The 22,756-nt window shown below is 43.2% G+C and overlaps 1 protein-coding gene across 4 annotated transcripts in view; it reads right to left on the bottom strand.

The window, feature by feature from the left end:
* Window positions 1–9,659: 9,659 nt before the first annotated feature.
* The window catches only part of MAG (myelin associated glycoprotein), a 421,346-nt gene continuing 408,249 nt past the window's right edge, over window positions 9,660–22,756 (bottom strand). For all 4 annotated transcript variants that reach the window (XM_085616103.1, XM_085616104.1, XM_085616101.1 and 1 more), the window contains one exon: window positions 9,660–13,903. In XM_085616103.1, the coding sequence (XP_085472229.1) occupies window positions 13,742–13,903 (162 nt within the window). In that variant the 3' untranslated portion in view covers window positions 9,660–13,741. The remainder of the gene's footprint in view (window positions 13,904–22,756) is intronic.

Genomic DNA, 22,756 nt, shown 5'->3' with positions numbered 1-22,756 from the left:
TACCATCAAAACAGTGACATTCACTCTAGGATAGGATAGGATATTACTTATAAAGCACACTTATACCCGAGGGTGTCAAGGTGCTATAGCAGACAAAGAGGGAACAGGATGGGAGTGCACAAGCACCAACCTAGGATGAAAAAAGCCAGGTTTTCAGATGTTTTTTAAAAACCAGGTAGGAGTCTGCATTGGAGATGAAGGTGGGTAGGGAATTCCATAATTTGCCGACCGCTACTGAAAAGGAGTGGCCACCCCACAGGGTCCTACTAAATCTGGGGATCACAAGTTTTTTCTATGAGGAGAATCTCAAAAGCCTCCTTGGGGTACACCATTGAAAAAGAGTCTTCAGATGTAGCGTACCCTTACTATGCATAGCCTTGAATACCATGCTCAGCGCCTTCAAAGCAGGTACGTTTCGTGATGGGGAGCCAGTGAAGGGAGCGACTCTCATCCCTGGCTGGCAGACGCTTGGGAATCTTCAGAATAAGATGGTCTGCTGCATTCTGTACCCCCTAGAGCTTATTACGGGAGACGCTATTGATGTTCAGGTACAGTGCGTTGCAATAGTCCAGCCGAGAGGTGACCAGAGCAATGATGATCGACTGGTGCAGTTCGGACAGAATAAAAGGCATAAACTTTTTCAAAATCCTAAGAATGTAAAAACATGCACTGACCGTGTGGCTGACCTGTGCATCAAAACTCGGACCATCGTCAAAAAGGACCTGCAGATCTCCCCCTAAACTGTTTCCCACTCCGGTGGGAGGTAGTGTATCTCATCACTTAACGGAGTAAAGGTTAGTAACCACCGACAAAGGGTCTTGCAGATCATCCACAATGGCTATGCCATCTAGTTCAGAAATCCTTCACCTTCAATAACTCCAAAGCTAGCACCAACGCATCAATTGCTGCAGTTAAAAAATGAGGTAAAATCTCTACTACAACAACAAGCAAAGAACAGTTCCTCCATATAAAAAATGAAAAGGTATCTATTCAAGATATATTTTGGTTCTCGAGAAAAGGAAGGAGATGAAGTGCAGACCTATCCTCGTCCTGAGATAGGAAAACAAATGGTTCAAGAAAGAAAAACTAGGATGCTAGCTGTTAGATATGGGGGTTCTGGTTGGCTAGGGTTTGCAACTAAGCCAGGCAGAACCCACCACTCAAGTCAGGGTAGGGGAGTTACAAACTGAAGATAACCCCTGATCACCCCCTTGGTAGTTTGACAGAGCAGTCAGGCTTATTTCAGAGGCAATGTGTAAAGCGTTTGTACAATACACACACACCAGTGACGCACTAGGCACAACACAAAATAAACTCCACACAAGGTTATATAAAAATATCCTTTGTATTATCCATAAAAACACATTAGATCGCAATCACATATAACACCGTGCCACCAGGCACTTGTCATGACTTCACAGGTATTACATAAACCACTTTGCCAATGAGGCAATTGACATAAACATCACAGTTAGGGCGAGCAGTAACTACTTCGCATAAAACATTATGCATAGATATCAGCAGTGGTCAATACTCGTAGAGTGCACATACTAGAAAATCACTATCACTGAACACATAGGTGCCCCCTCCTGACAATTGACAGATATGCACAACAACCTCACAGCATAATCAGGTCATGAACATGAGGCAAGTAGAGTGAGGAAGAATTGGGCAAAAACACCTGCGCTCTTATTATAGATTACACTGTACTTTGTCTCCCCCCACATAGGCATCGGGCCGCCTACACCAGGGAATGCCGTAGTTCCTGGGCACTCCCCTGCATCTAGGAATCGGGGGCCTTCATTGAGATTCCACCCGCAGTATTCCCACACAAGATTCGGGGCCTCAATGCGCAAATGATCCCTGAGAACACCGCTGTGAGCTGTACTGCTCCGGCCGGATATCTGGCCACCGGCCCCTTAGGTGCAGCGCATGCCACCACTACTGCACTGCCCTAGTTGAGATGTGCACAGCTGCTCGTGATTACAAGGAGGGGCAGCGGCCGCAGTGGCAATCCGGCTCACCCGTAGTCCGGGTGAGTTGAAGTCTTCTGACCCCCGCCGGGTCGATCATCACAGTTTCGGGAGCTTCACCACAGCTGCCTGCGACCGCACTGGGCAGCTGCCAACCATTCAGCGATTCCTCCCCCTCACTCAGGCGAGTCAGCAGCACTGAGGCCCTTCAGACCCAGCTGGGTCAACCTCAGAGGTACAGGCCTCCCGGTCAAGCTCCTTCCCCGTCCTGACTGCTTTCTCGCCGCACGTCTCCACTGTGCGGTGGTTGCTACATCAACCTGTAGCCTGCGGCGAGGCTCCAGGCAGGTTCTGGGTCCACCAGGGAATTGGGTTGGGCCACACCCAGCCGCCGCAGGTTGCTAGGTAATCTTGAAATGCCAATCTCAGGGCCACGTTGAGAGATGCCAAGCCAGCCCCTTCTCCCAGTGGCTATCGTTGTGGAAAGGCAGGCTAAGGCAACCGGTATCACCACCACCTTCTTTGCCTCGCAGGGAGCGCTTTCTCTTGGTCAAAAGCGCTGCCCTGAAACATGAGCCATGGGTTCAGAGTGACCTCAGACCCCAGTCTGAACCAAGCTAGGTGAATGTTTAAAAGCGCTCAACACGCGCTGGGTTTAAAAATAAATGGAGGTGAAGAACCCAGCGCTAACCACGCACTGTTCAAATCAGACAGGGCAAGCCACAAAGCCCTGAGAGATCACCCGGGCAGAGAACAGGGCCCAGGCAGGCCAGCACGCAGTGTCCCCTAGCAGAGAGGCAGTACCCTCAGCCACCCAGCAGGTAGTCCCAGACGGTGGTTCCTCCTGGCAGACAACAATCCTCTGGCAGTCCACGCAGTATCTTCTCTCCTTGCATGGGGTCACAGCCCCTATACTTAAAGTCCTAGTGTCTTTGTTCTGTGGGGCACTTCAACCACTATTAAAGTGCACAACACCCCCATTCATATTTTCAGCCTAGGCCCCCAGACACACCCCAGGGGGGTGGAGCCAGCATTGTGGAAGGCAGGCACATACCCTCTCCTCTGTCAGTCAGAACCAGACCGCCAATACAAATCCAGGCAGGGCACAGAGACACATCAGCACACAGAAATGCCCACTTCTAAAAGTGGTATTTCTAAAATAGTAATTATAAATCTGCTTTCACCAATAAGCAGGATTTATCACTACTATACCAAACATACCAAACATGGTCACACTACCCTTCTCATGTCAGGAATTACCACTGAAGCACATATCAGGGAATCCCCAATGCAAACCTATGAAAGGGCAGCCTCACAGCAGTGAGTAACTAAATAGGGTGTTTGTCACTACCAGGACATGCCACACAGTTAAGGCAAATGTCCTACCTTTTACCTACACTGCACCCTGTCCATAGGGCAAGCTATGGCCTACCTTAGGGGTGACTGATATGTAGTAAAAGGGGAGTTGCATACGTGGCAACTACTTCATATTCCACGTCATGGCGGCAGTAAATTGCGCACATAGGCCCTGCAGTGTCAGAGGCCTGAGGCAGGTTTGAAAGGCTACTTCGGTTGGTGGCGCAAGCCCGCCAGTAGCATTCAATTTACCGGTCCTGGGTATATGGGATACCCCTGTACAAGGGACTTACAGGTCAACTAAAATATGCCAAACAGGTGTAGACCAATCTTACCAAATTTACAAGAGAGAGCACATTCACTTTAGCACTGATCAGCAGTGATAAAGTGTCTTGAGTCATAAAACCACCAACAACAGGTCAAAAAAATACAGGAGGAAGGCAAAAAGTTCTGGGATGACCCTGCAAAAGGCTGGATGTGCTCTGTGAATCTTCAAGATGCATACTTTCACATACCCATAGCGAAAAAACACGGAAACATCCTTAAGATTCACAATGGGAAAAGCTCATTATCAAAACAAAAACCTTCCATTCTGACTCAGGGCTGCTCCAAGAACTTTCTCCAAATGCATAACTGTGGTTGCAGCTCGCCTCTGAAGGAAAATAAAAACATTTATCACTATCTAGACAATTGATTGATAAAGACACCTTCTTATCGTGAAGCGTAGTTTGACTTCAGCATTACGACCAACCTATTAACAAAACTTCGCTTACGAGGAAATCAGTTTTATCTCCTCGCCAACTTCTCGACTATCTAGGAGCCACTCTGGATACTCTAATGGGAGAAGTGTATCCTCCGGAGGAGAAAGTGTCTACCATTTTACAGAAATGTCACACCTTTTTCAGATGTCACATCCATAGGCTCGACAGATCTCGTCTGTACTTAGACCCACGCTGTAATGCATTTATCTAATCCCAAATGCACGTCTTCATACAAGACCTTTAAAACAGTTGAGGATCACTGGTCCCAATGGAAAGACAATTGGGAAGGCAACATTTCTCTTACCACGCAAGCCAAACAGTCTCTGACATGGTGGTACAAGAAAAGCAACTTGCGGAAGGGAATCCTTCTGTAACAGGACCTTCCAAAACAAACAATTGCCACAGATGTCTCTCTGACAGGATGGGGAGCTCATCTACATAATCTCACAGTACAAGGTCAATGGTGCAAAAAAGAGCAATTATACAACATAAATATTCTGGTATTAAAGGCAGTCCATCTAGACTTGAAGCCTTTTGCTCCATCCCTATTGTCGAACAGGATACTAATTCAAACAGTCATTACAACAATGAGGCACTATTTGAACAAACAAGGGAGCACCAGATCAAGGATTCTTTCTCAAGCAATCTAGTATTGATTACTGGCAAGAAACTTAATGATTCAAACAATTAATTTGCAAGGAATTCAACATTTTCAAGCAGATCTACTAAGCAGATATTACATAGACAAACACTAATGGGAACCAATTGATTCAGTCTTTTTCCAAGACAAGGGATTTCCTGACATAGTCTAACTCGCCACAGAAGAAAACACAAAATTGCCAAACTTCGTATCAAGAATGTAGGAACGAAACTCATTGCGAGATGCCCTTTTGTTCGATTGGTCAAAAGTTTTCTCTATGCATTTCCAACAATCCCATTAATTCCAACAGTACTACTCGAACTCAAAACATCAAATGTATTAATGATTCTAATAGTACAAAGTCGTTCAGTCCATGGTGGTATCCAGAGCTACTTCACCTTTCCATCAGGCCACACAAGAGGTTGCTGTGCAAACACAACCTTCTATCGAGGTTGTAATTCACAATCTACCACCCGAACATATACACCTTGATTTTGAGGGTATGGCTTCTTAAGTCATTCAATACAGACATTTAAATCTTCCTCCAAACTGTATGACCATTCTCAAGAAAGCCAAATGTCTGAACAGAAGAGCTTTTTTCGTTTTTAAATAGCAAAGATTTGCTGTATGATGTCTTCAAAACAATAATGAGCTAATAAAATGCCAAGAGGATGTCATGTTACCAAATCTACTGCATTTGGCACAATCAAATCTACAATTTAACTAAAAAAAAGTGGATTTAGCTGCCATAACAGCATACAGGAAAGAACCAATTCAAAGATCCTTCTTGACTATGCCAGTTGTTAATGGCTTCTTTGAAGTATTAAAAAATACTTTTTCTCCTATTAGGCAGCCTGCTCTGCCATGCAAGTTAAATCTAGTTTTATCTAAATTAATGGCTCCTCCTTTTGAGCCCATACATAAGACCTCAATACAGCACCTTACTTGGAAGGTAGCCTTTTTGGTAGCTATTACATCAGCAAGAAGAGTCAGTGAACTCCAAGCTCCTTTTGCCAAAAGTTGTTTGAGATTTTCATATAAAACAATTTCTCTTCAAGTATTTTTCAGTAACCCTTCTTCACAAGCAGTAAGGACCCTTTATTCCTTAGATGTTAGAAGAATTCTTAAATTTTATTTGGACAGAACTAAAATATGTAAAACAAACCTGTAGTTCATAAATTATGGACCTCTGAGTACTGGTATGGCTTCCTCCAAACAAACTATAGCTAGCTGGATAGTTTGCTGTATTACTCTGTGCTATCAATTGACTAACAAGGCCCTTCCACGTAAATCTACAACTCACTCTACGCAGAGTAAGGAAGCATCTTTTCCATGGATAAAAAATGTTCCAATAACAGAAATATGTATAGCAGCTACATGGAAAGGTGTTCATACTTTCTCCAAGCATTATTGTTTGGATGAGGATTCAAGAGCTGACTCTTTACTAGGTCAAGTAACATTAAAGAATCTGTTTAAGTAGAGCTATTCTTACTTGCCAGACCTATGATAAGAATACCTCTGTAATTTAGTTTTATAGTTTCTAGCTTTGTGTTGACAACCACAGCTTAGGGATATGCTTGCCACTCTATTCTATGTTTTTGACTATCAGTGAGGATCCTGCGATGCAGAAGGAACTGCTACTTACTTGTATCCCTAGTTCTGCATTGTAGGCATCCTCACTGAGGTCATAACCCTCCATCCTCTCCAGTTTACAATACATTTGCTATCTTTAATTCTATTATCGTCATTCAAAAAATTAACTGAGGCTATGAGGCAAACAGCCAGTACAGTGCATGCATGGAATGGAAGCTGCTGGCTCCTTAAAGTAACAGTGTTTTATTTCTTGGCTGCTTTTGCACTCTTAACCGGACAGGCTCCTTCACCTTCATTGTCCTCACTCTGTATATAGATAATGAGTTGTTTTAGGATTAACATTGGACATTGAGATCCCTACCTCCATCTAAAGGTTAACTTTAAATGATTGAAGAGAAAGTGTTCCGAGGTCCATGCAAATGCACGGGAATATTCTGTTTATGACTTCCGTGAGGATACCTATGATACAGTACTAGGAATACAAGTAAGTAACATTCCCCTCTGTGTCAAGCTGATCAGGTGTGAAAGACCTCCCCTCCACAGTAACCTGTTAGTCCTGCATATGTAGAAGAAACTGTCTGGAACTACAAAATGCTTTAAAGTGAAATGCAAGCGGTATGTTTGGCACTTTACAATTAAAAAAACAATTGAACTATTGATAATGTAAATTTTGGTGATGAAAAACTAGTTTCAATGTAAACTTGACATTTTAAAGGTATACAAATGTAGCTGGAATGTTCTAAAGAAGGTAGTACTGCCCTAGTGACAAGTGTGTTCCGGTGCTATTTCTGCACTATACAAGTGTACTTTCATTTTCATATGCATTTATTTTAGGAACAGAATTCTTAACTAAATGGAAAATGTTGAAAGTACTGCATGTCTTCTATTGAAATTATTTTATGCATGTTAGACTTGGCATCTTTTGGCATGTTTCCCCCCCATTATTGCTTTCTGACCTTAAGGTTTTGACTCTGCTTTTGCTGGTTTAGTGTCTCTGCACATTTTCTCACTGCTGTTCAGTGTTAAAGTGCCAGTGCTCCTGTTGTAAATTGTTATTGTGGATTGGTGTTTCCATGATTGGCTGATTTGATTTACTAGTCAGTCCCTAGTACAGTGCACCGTCACACAAGGAGCCTGTAAATGTAACTCTGGCCTGCCATTGCAGAGCCTGTGTGCCGTCTGGTAATGCCATGTCCACTTGGCAACTGCACTCACTTGCCAGGCCCTAAACCTTCCCTTTTCTTACATGTCAGTCACCCCTAAGGTAGGCCCAAGGTATCCCTGTGGGCAGTGTGCAGTGTATGGGAAAGGTAGGACATGCCCTGGTGTGTGTGGCATGTCCTGATAGCAAATTACTGCCAATTACGTTTTTCACTATTGCAAGGCTACCTGTTCCCATAGGACAGAATGGAGAGTTTGTTTATAACATCTTATTAACATAACTGGCCCTGGGAACAAGGTGGAGAAATAAAATTTAGTATGCCTGAACTCAGAATCTAAAAATGCATCTTTTAGTGAACGTGGTTTTTAAATTCCGTATTTGAAAATACCACTTTTAGAAAGTATTTTCTTGCCCAGCCATCCAGTGAGCCTCTGCTGGGTTTGTGGATTGACTGTCTGGCTTTGGGATGACAAAAGGACTGAACTTGAACTTTCAGGAACTTCCTTTTTGTGAGTTTCTCCAAGGGCTTGAGGTAGAGCTTTCCCCCGTTCAATAAGTCTCAGGAACAGCAAAGTCTTCAAGTTCTTCTGCTTCAGCACTGGGGACTGTGTGCTTTGTACTGCAACAGAAGAAAAAGCAACCCGACGCTGTCTACGATGCCGCTGCTGACTCCGTTTCCTGAGGGCACTGCCGCAACGCTGCACGCAACCCTGGTCTCACTGCCGACGACGCCACCGAGCTGCTGCTTGCACTGCAACCTGTGGGCACCGCACTCCGCACCGCCTCGCTTCACGCCGTCGCTCTGGTATCCCCAACTACGCCGCTTCATGCTGACATTGACGCCGCTGCTTGCACCGTGGTTCGAGAGCACCGCTCGTAGGTTACACAACGCACCGTCCTCATCCCGCACCGCAGCATTGGCCTACCGACGCCGGCGCCATCAAATCCAGTTCATCAGCCGATGACAGTGCTTCAGCAACGAGGACGACGCTGCTTGCACTGTGACCTGCCAGCTCCGCGATGAGCACCGCTGCACTTCACACCGCAGCACCCGACGCCTGCCGACGCCAGCGCTCCTGACTTCACCCGCGAGGAGTTAGATCTGCAACGTGTGTGACTTCAAGGGCCCACACCGCCTCGCTTCACGCCGTCGCCCTGGTATCCCCAACTATGCCGCTTCATGCCGACATCGACGCCGCTGCTTGCACTGTGGTTCGAGGTCACCGCTCATAAGTTACACAATGCACCGTCCTCATCCCGCACCGCAGCCTTGGCCTACCAACACCGGTGCCATCGACTCCAGTTCTTTAGCCGATGACAGCGCTTCAACAACAATGATGCCACTGCTTGCACCATGACCTGCCAGCACAGCGACAAGCACCGCTGCACTTCGCACCGCAGCACCCGACGCCCGCCGATGCCAGCGCTTCTGCCTTAACCCGGGAGGAGTTAGATCTGCAACGCGTGTAACTTAAAGGGCCCGACGACTCCTGCCCCGACCTCCGGAACCGACGCCGTGCTTTCAGAGCTCAACGAGAGGTTACCGACGCCCTGCATTTCTAAATTTACTGTTTTTAAGGTCTTTCCGACACCGTAGCTGGGCCGCGACGCTGCTGTCAGCCAGAACTGTTGAAATTTGTTGTTCACGACTTCGTGATAGCCCCAGACGGGCTATCGACTTTGAGGAACTTTATTTCAAGTTTATTTTGATAACTGAAGATTTCTAAGTACTATATTGTGGATTTTGAGCGTTTTTGGTCGTCTTAATTATATAAAAATATTGGATATTTTTCTAAACTGGTATTGTGTCCTTTGGTAGTGCTTTCACTGTGTTACTGTTGGTTATGTGGAAATGCTTTACACACTGCCTCTAAGATAAGCCTGACTGCTCGTGCCAAGCTTCCAAGGGGGTGAACAGGGGTTATTTTAGGAGTGTAACTCCCTTATCCTGACTAGAAGGAAGGGTTCCCACTTGGACAAGGTGCAAACCATTGACAACTAGAGACCCCCATTTCTAACAACGTATATCTAACTTTTTAATTCTCCAATCAGACAATTTAAAATTCTGTTGAATTTATTGGGAAACAAGCATACACTTTCATGGAGAATGCAAAATGAATAGTGAACACACAAAAATCAATGAGTAATTCTGTGAAGAAATCACCAGACATGAATTGACTTTGTAGAATAAATCTTTATTTCTTTGACAAGTAAAGTGATGTTAACGCATAGGAAACATTACTCATGTATTGAGGGAGTGTGATCTGTCCCACATCCCCCATAAACGCAGTCACGCACTAGACCCCCCCACTTGCTAACCGGGGCCTGGCGACTTTGAAAGATGTCTACCAAATTCAACACTTCAATAGATGCCATCTGGATACCTCGTCCAACAGGGGTAATGTCAACACAGGCGATGTTTGTCCTCAAAGTACTGCAACGAGGTAATAGATCTTTATAAGCACACACACATACTTTCTATGGAAACTAAGAAGCTTAAAAACCAATGACAGTTGAGTACAGATAAATAAATAAATACACAATAGACGCACCATAGTCATCGTTTTTAATGAACACATTTACTACTTTAAAGGATTCGAACATGCTATACCTTCTTTTTAGAGTGCCTTTAGGTTTGCCACCTGGCTTTACAACCTCGAATACAAGTTTCTCAGATGAATCCATGTTATTTCATGCCATGGAATTACTATTACCAGGCAATCGGGACAGGCAAATAAGCGGATTACAAGTTTTTAGGAAATAATAAACGGCATTGATGTACTGCACAGATTCCTGCATGTTTCTCCTTGACTATCACAGAGAGTATCTCAGCTTTCGGCAGCCGAAATATGTGTGAAAAACCAAAACTTGTAATTCCGTTGGGTCAAATAAATCCAGTTACTGGGACCATAGTAATGTACAGGCCAGACGCAATGAGGGCCTTTGTCGGATTGACTGCATGTTTCCAGCCCTGTGCTTTACTTTCTTAAATCATTGTTTTCAGGTATCTTAGTTTGCTGATATCAATAAACTAAGTCAAGACCACAAATCTGAGAAAGCACAGATTTTGTAATTGCACTGTATCCTTGTTGAATTTAAGTCGCATGTTAACCTTATATGTAGTGCTATAGCTCCTCTTTTGGAGTACAGTTAGGTTTGTGTCCTTACTCCATGTCAAGATACCATGGAGCATATTTAATAAGTCTTTGAACCAAAGTCATGCAACGTTCAATGGGTAGTACTTGGACATTTAAGTGTTTGACGCAAAGACATATCAACAAAGATTGTCGGACCTGGCTTTGCATAAAACAAATAACACTTCCTTGAAGCAGGCGAAATGTAGGAGACACGTTCTCCAGTTCTTTAGTCCATATGCTTACCGTTACAAGAGTGCTCAAGTTACTCAGTTCTATGTGTGAGTAGCCCATCCGATCCAGTTTTTTGTTGCATGCTGGCATATGCAGTCCTCTTTAACCCAGTATAAAACCAGGACCATGAGTCCCAGAATCCAAAGAAATTTCCTGGACTGTGTGATCTACTCAAGCGTACAACTGGGAAACATGAGAGCACTGGGTTATGAGCTGACTACATATCATCAGGGAGACGGCAATCCAGTACATGCTTTCTTTTTTAAAACCATTGCAATCTTGACTGGTTGAATTGGGGTTTTCAAGAACTAAAACTTTCTGAAGTCATTAGGTTGTCAACTGAGGATTGAAATATAGGGTCCTTGGTAATGTGGAGTCACATAGTTAACATTATATATGCCTCGTGTCTTTAAAAAAATACATATATATATATATCTACGTAAATCGGCAAATTGAAGCACTACTGACCAAATTATGGGCAAGAAACGCAAAGGGTTTGGCAAATGCCAGCATATTCTTTCCAGTGCAGAGTTTACATTTCCCAGTACATCCTGGAAGTTGTAGTCTTGATCCTTTTTTGGTCTAAATAACTGAAGACCTTGATTTGCTAAATTAAAGTCCAGGACAGGACTTTTGGCATCCTTCTGACATCAATGGCCCTGGCAACCCTATTCTCAAGAAGTAACCTCATCATAAAGAGGTCCTCTTGTGAACGAGGTCATAATAATGTGGGGCGTCCAACGATGGTGCCCGAGGGCTGCCTCGGACCATATTTTCATGGATATCCGAATGAGATAAGATTTACCCGAATAATATAAATGTGAATAATTCACAAAGGGATTGCTCGTTCTGAAAATGTGGCATGCATGTGCCTCTGAAAAAGCAACGTGAACACTTCTTTAATCTTATCTAGACATCGAAGAAAGGCATGATTGGCGGAAGAGAAATTATTTTGCTACCATTGTGTCAAAAAAAAAATTCTGTCTTCAAATTTTATGTCCATTGTGCTTTCATTTAATAATATGTATGTTTAAAAACGGATAAGGAAAATAAATCTCAATAGGTAATCGCTGTGAAATATTTTTGAGTTTTAACTTTTTTTCTTTAATATTTTGGGACTGATTGGCCTCCATACGTTCTGCCTATACCACTAGTGTACACAATCTTAATCTAATAATCATATGGATTAAGGTGTGTTTATTTTAGGCAAGTAAATGCATTTTTATCACGCAAAACAGTGAAAAGCTAATTATGTGGACAAATAAAGTGATATTACAACGAGCAAGACGATAATACAGAGGAAATGTGTAAACAAAAGGAAGATCACATGATTTCTAGAGTTAAATTGAGCCTTGTGTTTAGTTGATTTGGCAAGATTCCAAGGAAATCAAGCTCTCCATAAAAGCATCAGCGGAAGTGAGGCAAAAACAAAGAGAATGACCAATGAAACAAAACGCCATGACAGCTCCATTCTGAGTGGTTATACTCCTGGATCATATGTATACCTTATACTGGTCCAAAAAGGAACACATGGATTAGGGAAAACAGGTATCTTTATATGTCTTCAGTGAATTGTAGCAGAGGGGACACAAAATATGTAGAGCTAGGTCATCACACCCCAGAGCATGAATGATGGCAGAGGCAAGATGGGACTGAAAGTGCAGATCCCAATTGATTTTCTGAGATTTGATAGCAAGCATTCCTTGCACAATTTCCTCAAAATGGTGAGAGCAGGAATAAAACATAATGCACTAATACTACTGTGAGAAAATGCTCACACTTGGAAACCGATGGAAACATTGCACAGTATATTTTTTCCATACATCATAGAACCTAGCAATGATTGAACATCACCCTGAACTATTCCAAGTAAGCATGATCACAAGCATCTGCGACACACTTCATGGTCTTTGTTGGATATCCCTATGCGGAATGTGTTTGTATAGCTATGGACCTCCTGCTTGCAGAAAGATCTGCGTATGGGTGGGCTCCCCTCCATAGCGGCAGACACAAGTTGCAAAATAGTGGTGATCCTAGTGGTTAGCTCAAGCATTTACCTCACAAAAGACAAAGTACTAGAAGAAAGAGGGTCCTTCTGTTGACTGGTGTTAGTATCATCCATTTGAAAATGAGCATGCCTTCACTTAAAGAAATGTTTAATTATCTCTTTAGTATTTACGTATATTGTCTTCGGCAGCAAGTGCCCTTGCTTTCACGGCTTTTGTGATTCCGGTTAGAGAGAAAGGTAAGGCACAACAGTTCTCCTGTTGGTAACTAGGTTAATTTTATCTCAGTATTACTAAAACAGACATGAAGTTGGAGCATCCCTGTTAAGCATAATATCAACAAGACATTCCTTTCGAGCTTTAACAAGCTTATAACAATGTTGAACACAATAAGAATATGAGTAGCTTACACAGATGAGTCTTCTCATAGAATTTCTGTACTCACCAAAAGTCCGACGCCATTACAGACTGCAGTTTTACTCAGAAAATGGATATCTCAAAAAAACTTCTTAGAAAATGGCTCACTACAGTACCAGTAGGCAAAAACAGTGCATTACACACTAACTAGAACTTGGAATGGATAACATGATTTTGAAAAACCAACCAGCTGTCAATTGTAGAGATGTTCAGATACAACTCAAATAAGGAAATGTGATTATGGTGGGGGAGAAATCTCTACAGGAGCACACAAAGCTTCAATTCTTCAAATTTACACCGTTTTTAAGGAGAAAGGATACATTTGCAGAAATGACCTTTTTCAATATTTTTGAAATCTAAGTCAAGAGTCTCTGGCTTTGCTGTTCTAGGCTTTCACCTTGAAGATGCTCTTCACAGATAGTGGAGCAGAGAGTGAGATTATCACAGGTTCGCTTGGCTGCACGCTCACTTCACTCGGATCTCTGCGTATTCTGCGATTTCTTGTGACGGAGTGTAATTGTCCTTTACACGTAGCCTTGAGAAATCAATGTTTGCATAGTCAACATCCAGCTCCATTGGGTCCTTGTGTTTGTTCAGCAGCATCTTCTCAGCAACACTTAGAAACTCCTTCAGGAAGCAAAATACAGACATATTAGAAGCAGTTCAAGGCGTTCAAATCTGCATATTCCACTCCTGCTGTTGGATCGGAGTTACGGCATTACACTTTGAAGTAGCCACATGTTGCTGATATATTTCTTTGATCAAAGCTGAAATAGAAGAGTGCTGGGAGGCTTTCTTGCTTCCCATACTTACGCCTCTTTTGAACCTCAAAGTTTCTTGCTCCCATACACCCTTTTCTGCCTTCCTACTGACATCTTGTAGACCTCATCAATCAATGAATGCAACTGTAATGCTTTGCATCTTGTCATGGTACTCTGTTCTCTGCTAAGAATCATGTTGCTTCCCAAGACAAATTTGACTCTTGAGACAGAGAATAAAGGGTGAGTGAAAAGTAGTAACCTTAATTTCAACCCAGCGGAAAGGGCTCAACTCCTCAATACTCTAAGCAGCTCACATTGAAAGAGTAATGCCAACACCAACAGTATTCTGACATAGAACAACACAAGACTGGACATACCACCCCCACTTACGCAGTGGTCAGTGGTGGTGAAAACACAGAAAGGGTGTGATTATCAAAAAGCTAACCAATCATGGGCTGTGCCCCTGATGCAGTAGAATGCAGGGAGTTATTAGAACACTGGCCAGTGATTACAACAGGGATAGTAAAAGTGCTGTGTCCCATGGCACCTCCTACCTAACGTCTACAAGAGCACTTTCCATGCAGGGAAGAATCTGGAGGTGGTTCTGTTCACTAGAAAGGTCGATATTAAATTGGACCTGCTCAACAGCCTCTGTGTAAGGGGTATTCGTTCAGGCACCCATCATGATTCTTAAGTCTGGTGGTAGCTTGATAGTGGGTGATTTAGCATGTTTCATCTTGTGTGGCACTTCGCAATGTTTAAGGGAGGTGTTAGGTGTGGTGTAATAACCTGAAGATCACTCTTGGTAAGTGTCAGGTTGGAGATGTCACAAATGGGCGAATGCGTGAAGGAGTGCAGAGTCTTTCTTGGTGACAAGCATTTCTGACACCATGCAAACTGAGGTAGTGGTGGGATGATGTGAAGGAGGTTGTCAGAAGGAGGAAGTAGTTGTGGGGCCAAGGGTATCATATTTTACTTGTTTGCTGTATTGTGCTGTATCCTGAGTGAGTGTGCTGCCTGAGTGAATGATGTTGCAGTGACAATGGTGTTCTGGATGTTGAGTGTTCAGTGTGCCCTGGAAGTTTGTGGATAGTTAGAATTGTAGGCTACAGGCGGAAGCTCCCAACTTTTTGTGGGGTTTGTTGCTACTCATCATCCAGTCTGGAATAAAGACGATGCTTTGTTAGTGCAGTATGGAAGTCACGTTATTACACTGGTAAGATGAAGGAGTTGGAAAGAAGCCTGCTTGAATTGACAAGGAGCGGGAGCTAATGGGGAAACCCTGTATTCCTCAGAACCTGGGTAAATAATCAGTGTAAGCACAAGTGGTTCTGTCAGAGTAATTTCAAACAATATTTATATCATTATAAGGAGTGCATCAATCGTTTTCTCCAAACTGTTTCATATCGAATACATTAAATAATGATGACCAGGCTCAATGATATATTGCCCACTTCATTTAAACAATATACGCTCTTTTCCATATCATAAAAATGTTTTCAAAGAATACTTTTCAGAGTCAGAATGTGCAGGTTTAATAATGATAGTGCTTGTGTAGTGCAGAAATAGTGCTAAACAATAATTCTTCAATAAAAATGTTTTGATTTCCTCATCAAAAAACTTGGCGAGGATCCATTTGCCAATATTCACCTAACGGCGGGGTAATGACATGAACTGTATCCCGACCAGATGCTAGTAGTCCAAGTGCTGGTCATTCAAGTGTCGACTGGCCCCATACGAGTGACCGGAATACACATTTTTGGCGCCTTTCGAAGATTTTCTATCCACAATGATTGCATAAAATATAATATGGTGAGGCTGACAATGAGCGGGAACATTGGGAAGGATAGCCAGGTGCCTTAACAGAGGTCAGGAAGCCATAGTGACTCAAGAGAGCCATACACTTTGTGGATCTAAGGGATGGATAGTAATCTTGAAATGTGATGATGGAATGTAATGTATCTGCTGATGTGGCAGGAATATCGACTTAGGGAAAATATTGTACCCAAACTGTGAGCCCTGAAGAAGCAGTTGGCTATACCCCGAAACGCGTGGTGGCTGAGGCTGCTCGTCTGCAGAATGCTATGATTGATTTGATGATTATGGTTTCAACTAAGTCTGGATATGGACCGGGAACAGTACAAATCAAGAGCAGCATTTTAATGTCAAACAATGCTCGTTCTGGATATCATCATGTTCACGAGTGAAAAAATGATGATATCATAATAGGCTGTTGTCACATTTTTAATATTTGCATTTCTTCTAAATAAAAATTTGAGCAGAAAATGGATGTATGAATATGGACTAATCTCCCTACACTCTTTAGATTGATTACATTTGAACGGATTTGTGTTTAGTTCTATTTAAGTTATTTATAAGATTTGTTGCACGGATCTCACCCCTCGCAAAGACCTGTACAGAGGAACAACAGAATGGGTAATGCAGGGACATAATACTGGAGACATAAAGGTCAGAAATAATAACATGAGTGTTGGCAAAGGGTTAAAATAAGAAGTCATTTGGTACGAAGATGTGTAGACCAAGTAATGACAGTGACTGTCCAAGCAGGAATCCAGACCAGGCACGAATGGTTTCTGACAATGCACGACACCCGAGCAGGAGGAGGTGACTGGGTTGGTAAGATCAGAGGCCATGAGGTGCATTGTAAGATGCACACGTTAGGTAAGGTGGGAGGCGAGCTGTTAGCTATTGTTCCTCCCAATGTTTGCTTTAGACACCAGCATTTGGATCTTTGCTACAGCTGAGGGATGCTGAACAGATTCAGATATTTGCTCTGTTTAAAATAGGAATTTTTATTTCCGAATTGCCACTACTGTCTATCTAGTAAGGTAACTTTCTATGGGGCATATTATCAAGCACGGCGATAAAATTATCGCCGGTTTAGTGGCAGAAAACTGACGCTAAAGCGGCGATAATGGGCTTGATAATATGCCGCAGAGAATTCCAATAGAAGCCCATGTTGACACCAGAACATGGGCTTCTATTGGAATTCTCTGGGGCATAATATCAAGCCCATTATCGCCACTTTAGCAGTAGTTTTCTGCCGCTAAAGCGGCGATAATTTTAACGCCGTTTGTTGATGATATGCCCCCATGTATGGTATCCCTGTGCAACACAATAGAGCTATGAACAATATGAGTGATAGGCATGCTTGTCCCAGCTGCTTTGAAAAATAGCATACGATTTTAGATTGCCCAGATTCACATAACTGTCACATAACGCAGCGCAGCATCTAAAGTGGCTGCGCTGCATTTCATGACAGGAAGAGAGCAGGTGAGAGCCATATCTACCTAGATATAACACTATTCTGCTGTTTCCCTAGTGCTGGTGCACGATCAGGCACCCGAGCACCACACACACATCTTTGCTCTTTAGTGCAAAGATGTCTGCGTGAGTCTAGCATAGGTTTTGTACTTGAAGGATACCCAACCAGTAGAAAATACTCTGCCTAGAGAAACAAAAAGTTTCCCACTTTGGATGTTTGCTGTAAAGTACAGCACTCATGCAAAGTTGGAAAACTTAGGAGAAATAAAAGCATTACTCCTGTTTAATGGCTGCTTCAAAATGGTGTTATTGTTTGGTGCAAAACCCTGTCTACTTTTTGGCAGTAGATGGGGTTTAAGTCAAAACGCCCATGAAACCACCCATGGTTTTTTAAGCAAAACCCCATCTACTAACAACAGTAATGCAAAGCTGTGCTTTGCACTGCTTTGTGCTACTTTGAGGCAACATTCCAGTGCAAAACAAGTTTTATCCTGGAAAGTAAGTCCAAAAAACCATTTTGTGCAGGTTTGTGTTACTTTTGGGACACAAACCCAGCGCAGAATGTTTGTGAGTCTGGCCCAGCATGTGTTCCCGACAGCCACTACTACAGGACATATTTTCTACTGCACAAAATGTAAAATGGTATTGAATTTGCGAGCTCTGGAAATGGCTATCAAAATCAAATTGACAGTATGTAGGTAACAACAGCTGAAAACATTGTAGATATCTAAATTTCTGTTACTCATTTCCCTCATGACAGCTATGAAATATGGCATACATTCTGCCTGAGTTCAGCTGCAGTCCATTTCAGAATATACACATTTCTCTCTGCAACATTTAGTCAGTCCCGCCCTTTAGAAATCACATCAAAGGACTGGCCACATAATTCCCAAGATGAGTGGAAAGGAACCTTGGGACAAGCCAATGATCACAGTTGTGGGTGAACAGAAATGACAGTACCTTAACTGAATCACAGGAGACTACAGTATGTCTCAGTGGAGACCTGGCCTGTGTGACAGTTTATGGAAGGAGATATTATTTTGAATCTCAGGGGACTGACCTGGGAGAACCAGGGGTGGATTTAGGAGGCAGGACAGGATTATACACAGCTGAGAAGGGTATTCACTATTTTGGACTTTTTTGTGCATGTCACTCAGGTATGGGTTTGGCATCAACACAATGCCAAAGAGGGGAAGGGATAACGTGGCTACTTAGAATTAGGGATACAAATATGCATTTTCCACCCGGCCTAAGTCTGGTTGAAGTTTGAGGCAACAATGGGACCTCTTACTCAACATATGCCACACTGTACAGACTTTGTTGTACCACAGCGGGCTACGTTGAATCTTCACCTTTGCATCACAGCTACATCCCTATGGGGATGATAAAGTCCAGGCGATTTCTACTTTTAGGGCTGCTGGAGCTTTGCTGTCACTGCTCGCTGTTGTTGGTTTGAAAGCTGTAAAAACCATAAGTGCTCTTGGCTAAATATTCTACTATTCTGACAGTTATGCCTCATCTTTCCATAAGAGGCCAATTTTACAATGTTTTTGCAGGAAAAAAGCGTGGACCTGCGGCCCATTTATGTTAAGTGACCTGCTACATTAACAATAGAGCAAGACTACAAGCTCCCAAAACTCTGTCTATCCTTTATTAAGGGACTTTGTATAAAGGGGAGGTGCTCTCCCTGTCAAAACCTCCCCAATATTGAACGCCCGCCGGACTGGGACACGGCTGGTTCAAAGGATGTCTTAACATACAATTGTTTCCATTTGAAAGGTCAGATGACCAATACCAAATGTCAAGTGTCAATAATCATGCCTAAATAGGCTATCAATTGGTTTCTAGGCTACTTTGTAGCATGTTTAGAGGTTGTAATTACCATTTTTAATGTGTGTGGACACCTATTTCAAGTACATTTTATCACTTTATGTGGCCTCAGAACATACCGCAACAACTCTGCCCAGAAAAATCACTGTATACTATAATTCACAGAGCCAAACACTGCTCAAGATTGGATGGCTTTTGTGTCAATCTCATTTGCCTTGCTACTATATGTTGCTTTTCTCTGTTTTTGTGTTTGATCGGCCCACAGGAGCTTTTTGATTTCACCATCCGTAGACTTGTCATTTGTTGTGCATGGCACGCAGCATTGCAAACAGAGCCACGGCTAAACAACAGTTTCTTGTCTTTCACTGCCATCTCGTAGTAACTAAAACAAGCATTTGCAATGCAATAGGTCTCGCATTTGTGAGAGTTTAGGCTATTGGCATTGTAAATGACAATGCTTTCTATTTATCTGTTTTAATAATTAACGCATAAATAAAATGCATTGTCGTTTACAATGCCAATAGCTCAAACTCTTGTAATTGTGAGACCAATTTCATTTCAAAGAAGCAGCCACCATTGTCCTGTGCTAAATGGAAAGTGAAAGCAAGCATTGCATGCTGAATGTTGCAGGAAAGCATGTCGCACCTCCAGTAGGAGAAACTCATTAAAGAAAATGGTGCTTACAGACTAAATAAGACATACCATGTAACAACAGAAGTTAAAGGGCCAGTCCTCATGGGAGGTTACAAATAAAGACAAGGGGGTACTAAAAAAGCCTATTAATAAATCAGACACCAGCATTTACAAAGGACAATGACACAAGCCAATGAAAAATATGGGCAGAGAATAGGCGAAGTTTCAAGTCCATACTCGAATACAGTATGCCTTGCATAGCAGCGCATGCGCTGCCCAGGCACGACCTAAAAACTGCAGCAGAAATGTGGTAGATTCAACACTCTCAAGATTTACAGACTTTGAGCAGTAAAAAAACATCAAGCTTGGCAGACACCAAAGTCTACTTGAAACATGCACTAGCAATGCCAATCAGCCTTGCTATGAAATGTAAGCAAGATCTATTGGCATTGTCATTGCTTGTTAAAATAATCCATTGATAAATATGATGAGGTAGACTGGCAATGATGACAAAGTGGATTTTATGAAGGTTTGTATTAAATTTCTCGTGTAACTTACTAGTGTTTAATAAATGATTAGTTGGAACTATGGATTATTTTCCTTTGTGACAGTTTAATTGTTAGACCTGGTACCATTGGCGTGGGTCTCCCTCCCATTTTTCGCTGTTACCATCCGTGTTTTTGCTACATGTTTTGCTGGACTAGATGCTTTGGGCACTTTGCCACTGCTAATCAGTGCCAAAGTGCAAGTGCTCCCTATTGTAAAGTGTTGTAATGGATTAGTGACTCCATGATTGGCTTATTTGGTTTACTTGTCAGACTCTAGTACAGTGCACCGTGTGGGCCTGTAAATCAAATGCTGCTGGTGCGTATGCACCACTGACTGTGCCACCCACCGGAGCAGCTTGTAAATTATGGCTCAGGCCTGCCATTGCAGAGCCTGTGTGCAGTCTGGGACTGCCATGTCGACTTGGCAAGTGCAGCCACTTGCCAGTCTCCAAACCTTCCCTTTTCTACATGTCAGCCACCCCTAAGGTAGGCCCAAGGGGAGGGTGCATTGTATGTGAAGGGTAGGACATGCCCTGATGTGTGTGGCATGTCCTGATAGTGAATTACAGCCATTTACGTTTTTCACTATTGCAAGGCTACCTGCTCCCATAGGCCAGAATGGGCAGTTTGATTATAACATCTTATAATCCTAACTGACCCAGGGAACAAGGTAGAAATCCGAGTTTAGTTTGCCTGAACTCAGAATGTTAAAATACATCTTTTAGTGTGGGTGATTTTTACATTCTGTGTTTGAAAATACTACTTTTAGAAAGTAGGTATTTTTTTGCCTAACCATCCAGCCTGCCTCTGCTAGGGTGTGTATTGCTTATCTGGGTTGTGAGTGACAGGAGGGCTTGGGCTCCAGCAGTCTGATGGGTCAGGGGTTGGCTGAATAGGACCTTGGCTCAATAGAGAGTAGGGGGCGGGGATTTCTTTTCACTGCCCTGAGTCCTCATAGAATAGAGAGTAGGGGGAGGAGATTTCCTTTCAGCTACCTGGGCCAGGTCTGCTTTCAACAATGCTGACTCCGCCTCCTGCCAGGAAGCTGCACCAGTGAGGACAGAACTGGTTTTGGCCAGGCACAGACACTCTCTGCCTTCAGAGAACAAAGAATTTAGGAGTATAAATATTGGGGCCCAGACCCCAGATTTTTAGATAATTTCTGAGAATCAAGACAAGCCTTTTCTGAGGAGAAGAGCCAGGAAACTGAAGGAGGAGACTACCCCTGTGCTGTGTGCTGTTTGTGGGTGGGCCTGCAGTGGTTGATTCATTGCCAAAGAAAGGAGAAAAGGACTGAGTGTGCTTTCATCATCTTGAAGAAGATCTCCAAGGGCTAGAAGACTGAGCTTGCTTCCTGCCTGAAGTCTCAGGGATACAAGAGTTCACCACCAGCTCCCCCCTGAATTCCCTTGTTGAGAATTGAAGTGCCTGCTGTTGTGCTGGGCCTTCTAAGAGACTGCATGTCACTGGGAGCTGGAAGCGCGACTCAACAAAGAAGAAGCGTGTCGCCGCCGCAGCAGTTGCCGTAGATCACCGCGTAAGCGTGCCGCCGCTGTCGCCATCGCATCGCCGAGGTGCGTCGCATCACCGGAGAAGCGTGCCGCCGCCGCAGAGATCGGCGTCGCATCACCAGAGAAGCGTGTCACAGGGCCTGTCGCGGCTCAGAAGTTCACTGAGTTGCCGCACGGCCATCGGGCATGCACGCATGGCATCTACGTTGTCGCACCGCAACCCAGACGCCATTTTGACACATCGCACCGGATCGTCATCGGATCGCAGTAAGAAATCGGCACATCAACTCCCCGCACAGTAAGGGAGCGAGCCTCAACTCCCCTGTGCAGCAGTAAGGAACCAACGCATAGACTCCCCTGAGTGTAAGAAATGGCGCATCACCTTCCCTGCGACCCTTTTGTTTGTTTTCCGTTTCGCATCCAAGGTACTTTGAGAGTAAAGTGTCGCATTTACAAATCTAAAGTGAACTAAGCTATTTCTACCATTTTAAAGTCTTATTTTGGAATATTGTATTGTGGATTTTTGTCATTGGTCTTGCGTTAAGTCTATATAAAGAATACTTATTTTTCTAAACCTGTGTGATGTCCATAGGTAGTGTTTTCACTGTATTACTGTATGTGTTCACAAATGGTTTACACACTGCCTCTGAGATAAGCCTGCCTGCTCGTGCCAAGCTACCAAGGGGGTGAGCAGGGGTTATTTTTAGGAGTGTAGCCCCTTACCCTGACTAGACGCAAGGGTCCCTATTTGGACAAAGGTGCAAACCATTGCCAACTAGAGACCCCCCAAATCTAAAATGTATCTACAACATCTACATGTTAAATATTTAACCAAAAATCTTCCCTCTCTAAAAATTTATATATACTTCATATAACTTTATTCCCTATGGCTGCAGAGGCTACCGCCACATT

The sequence above is a fragment of the Triturus cristatus genome, chromosome 7, assembly GCF_964204655.1.
Source record: "Triturus cristatus chromosome 7, aTriCri1.1, whole genome shotgun sequence".
NCBI lineage: Eukaryota > Metazoa > Chordata > Amphibia > Caudata > Salamandridae > Triturus > Triturus cristatus.
The sequence above is the reverse complement of the archived record's forward strand: the minus strand, read 5'-3'. Positions and strand labels throughout refer to the sequence as shown.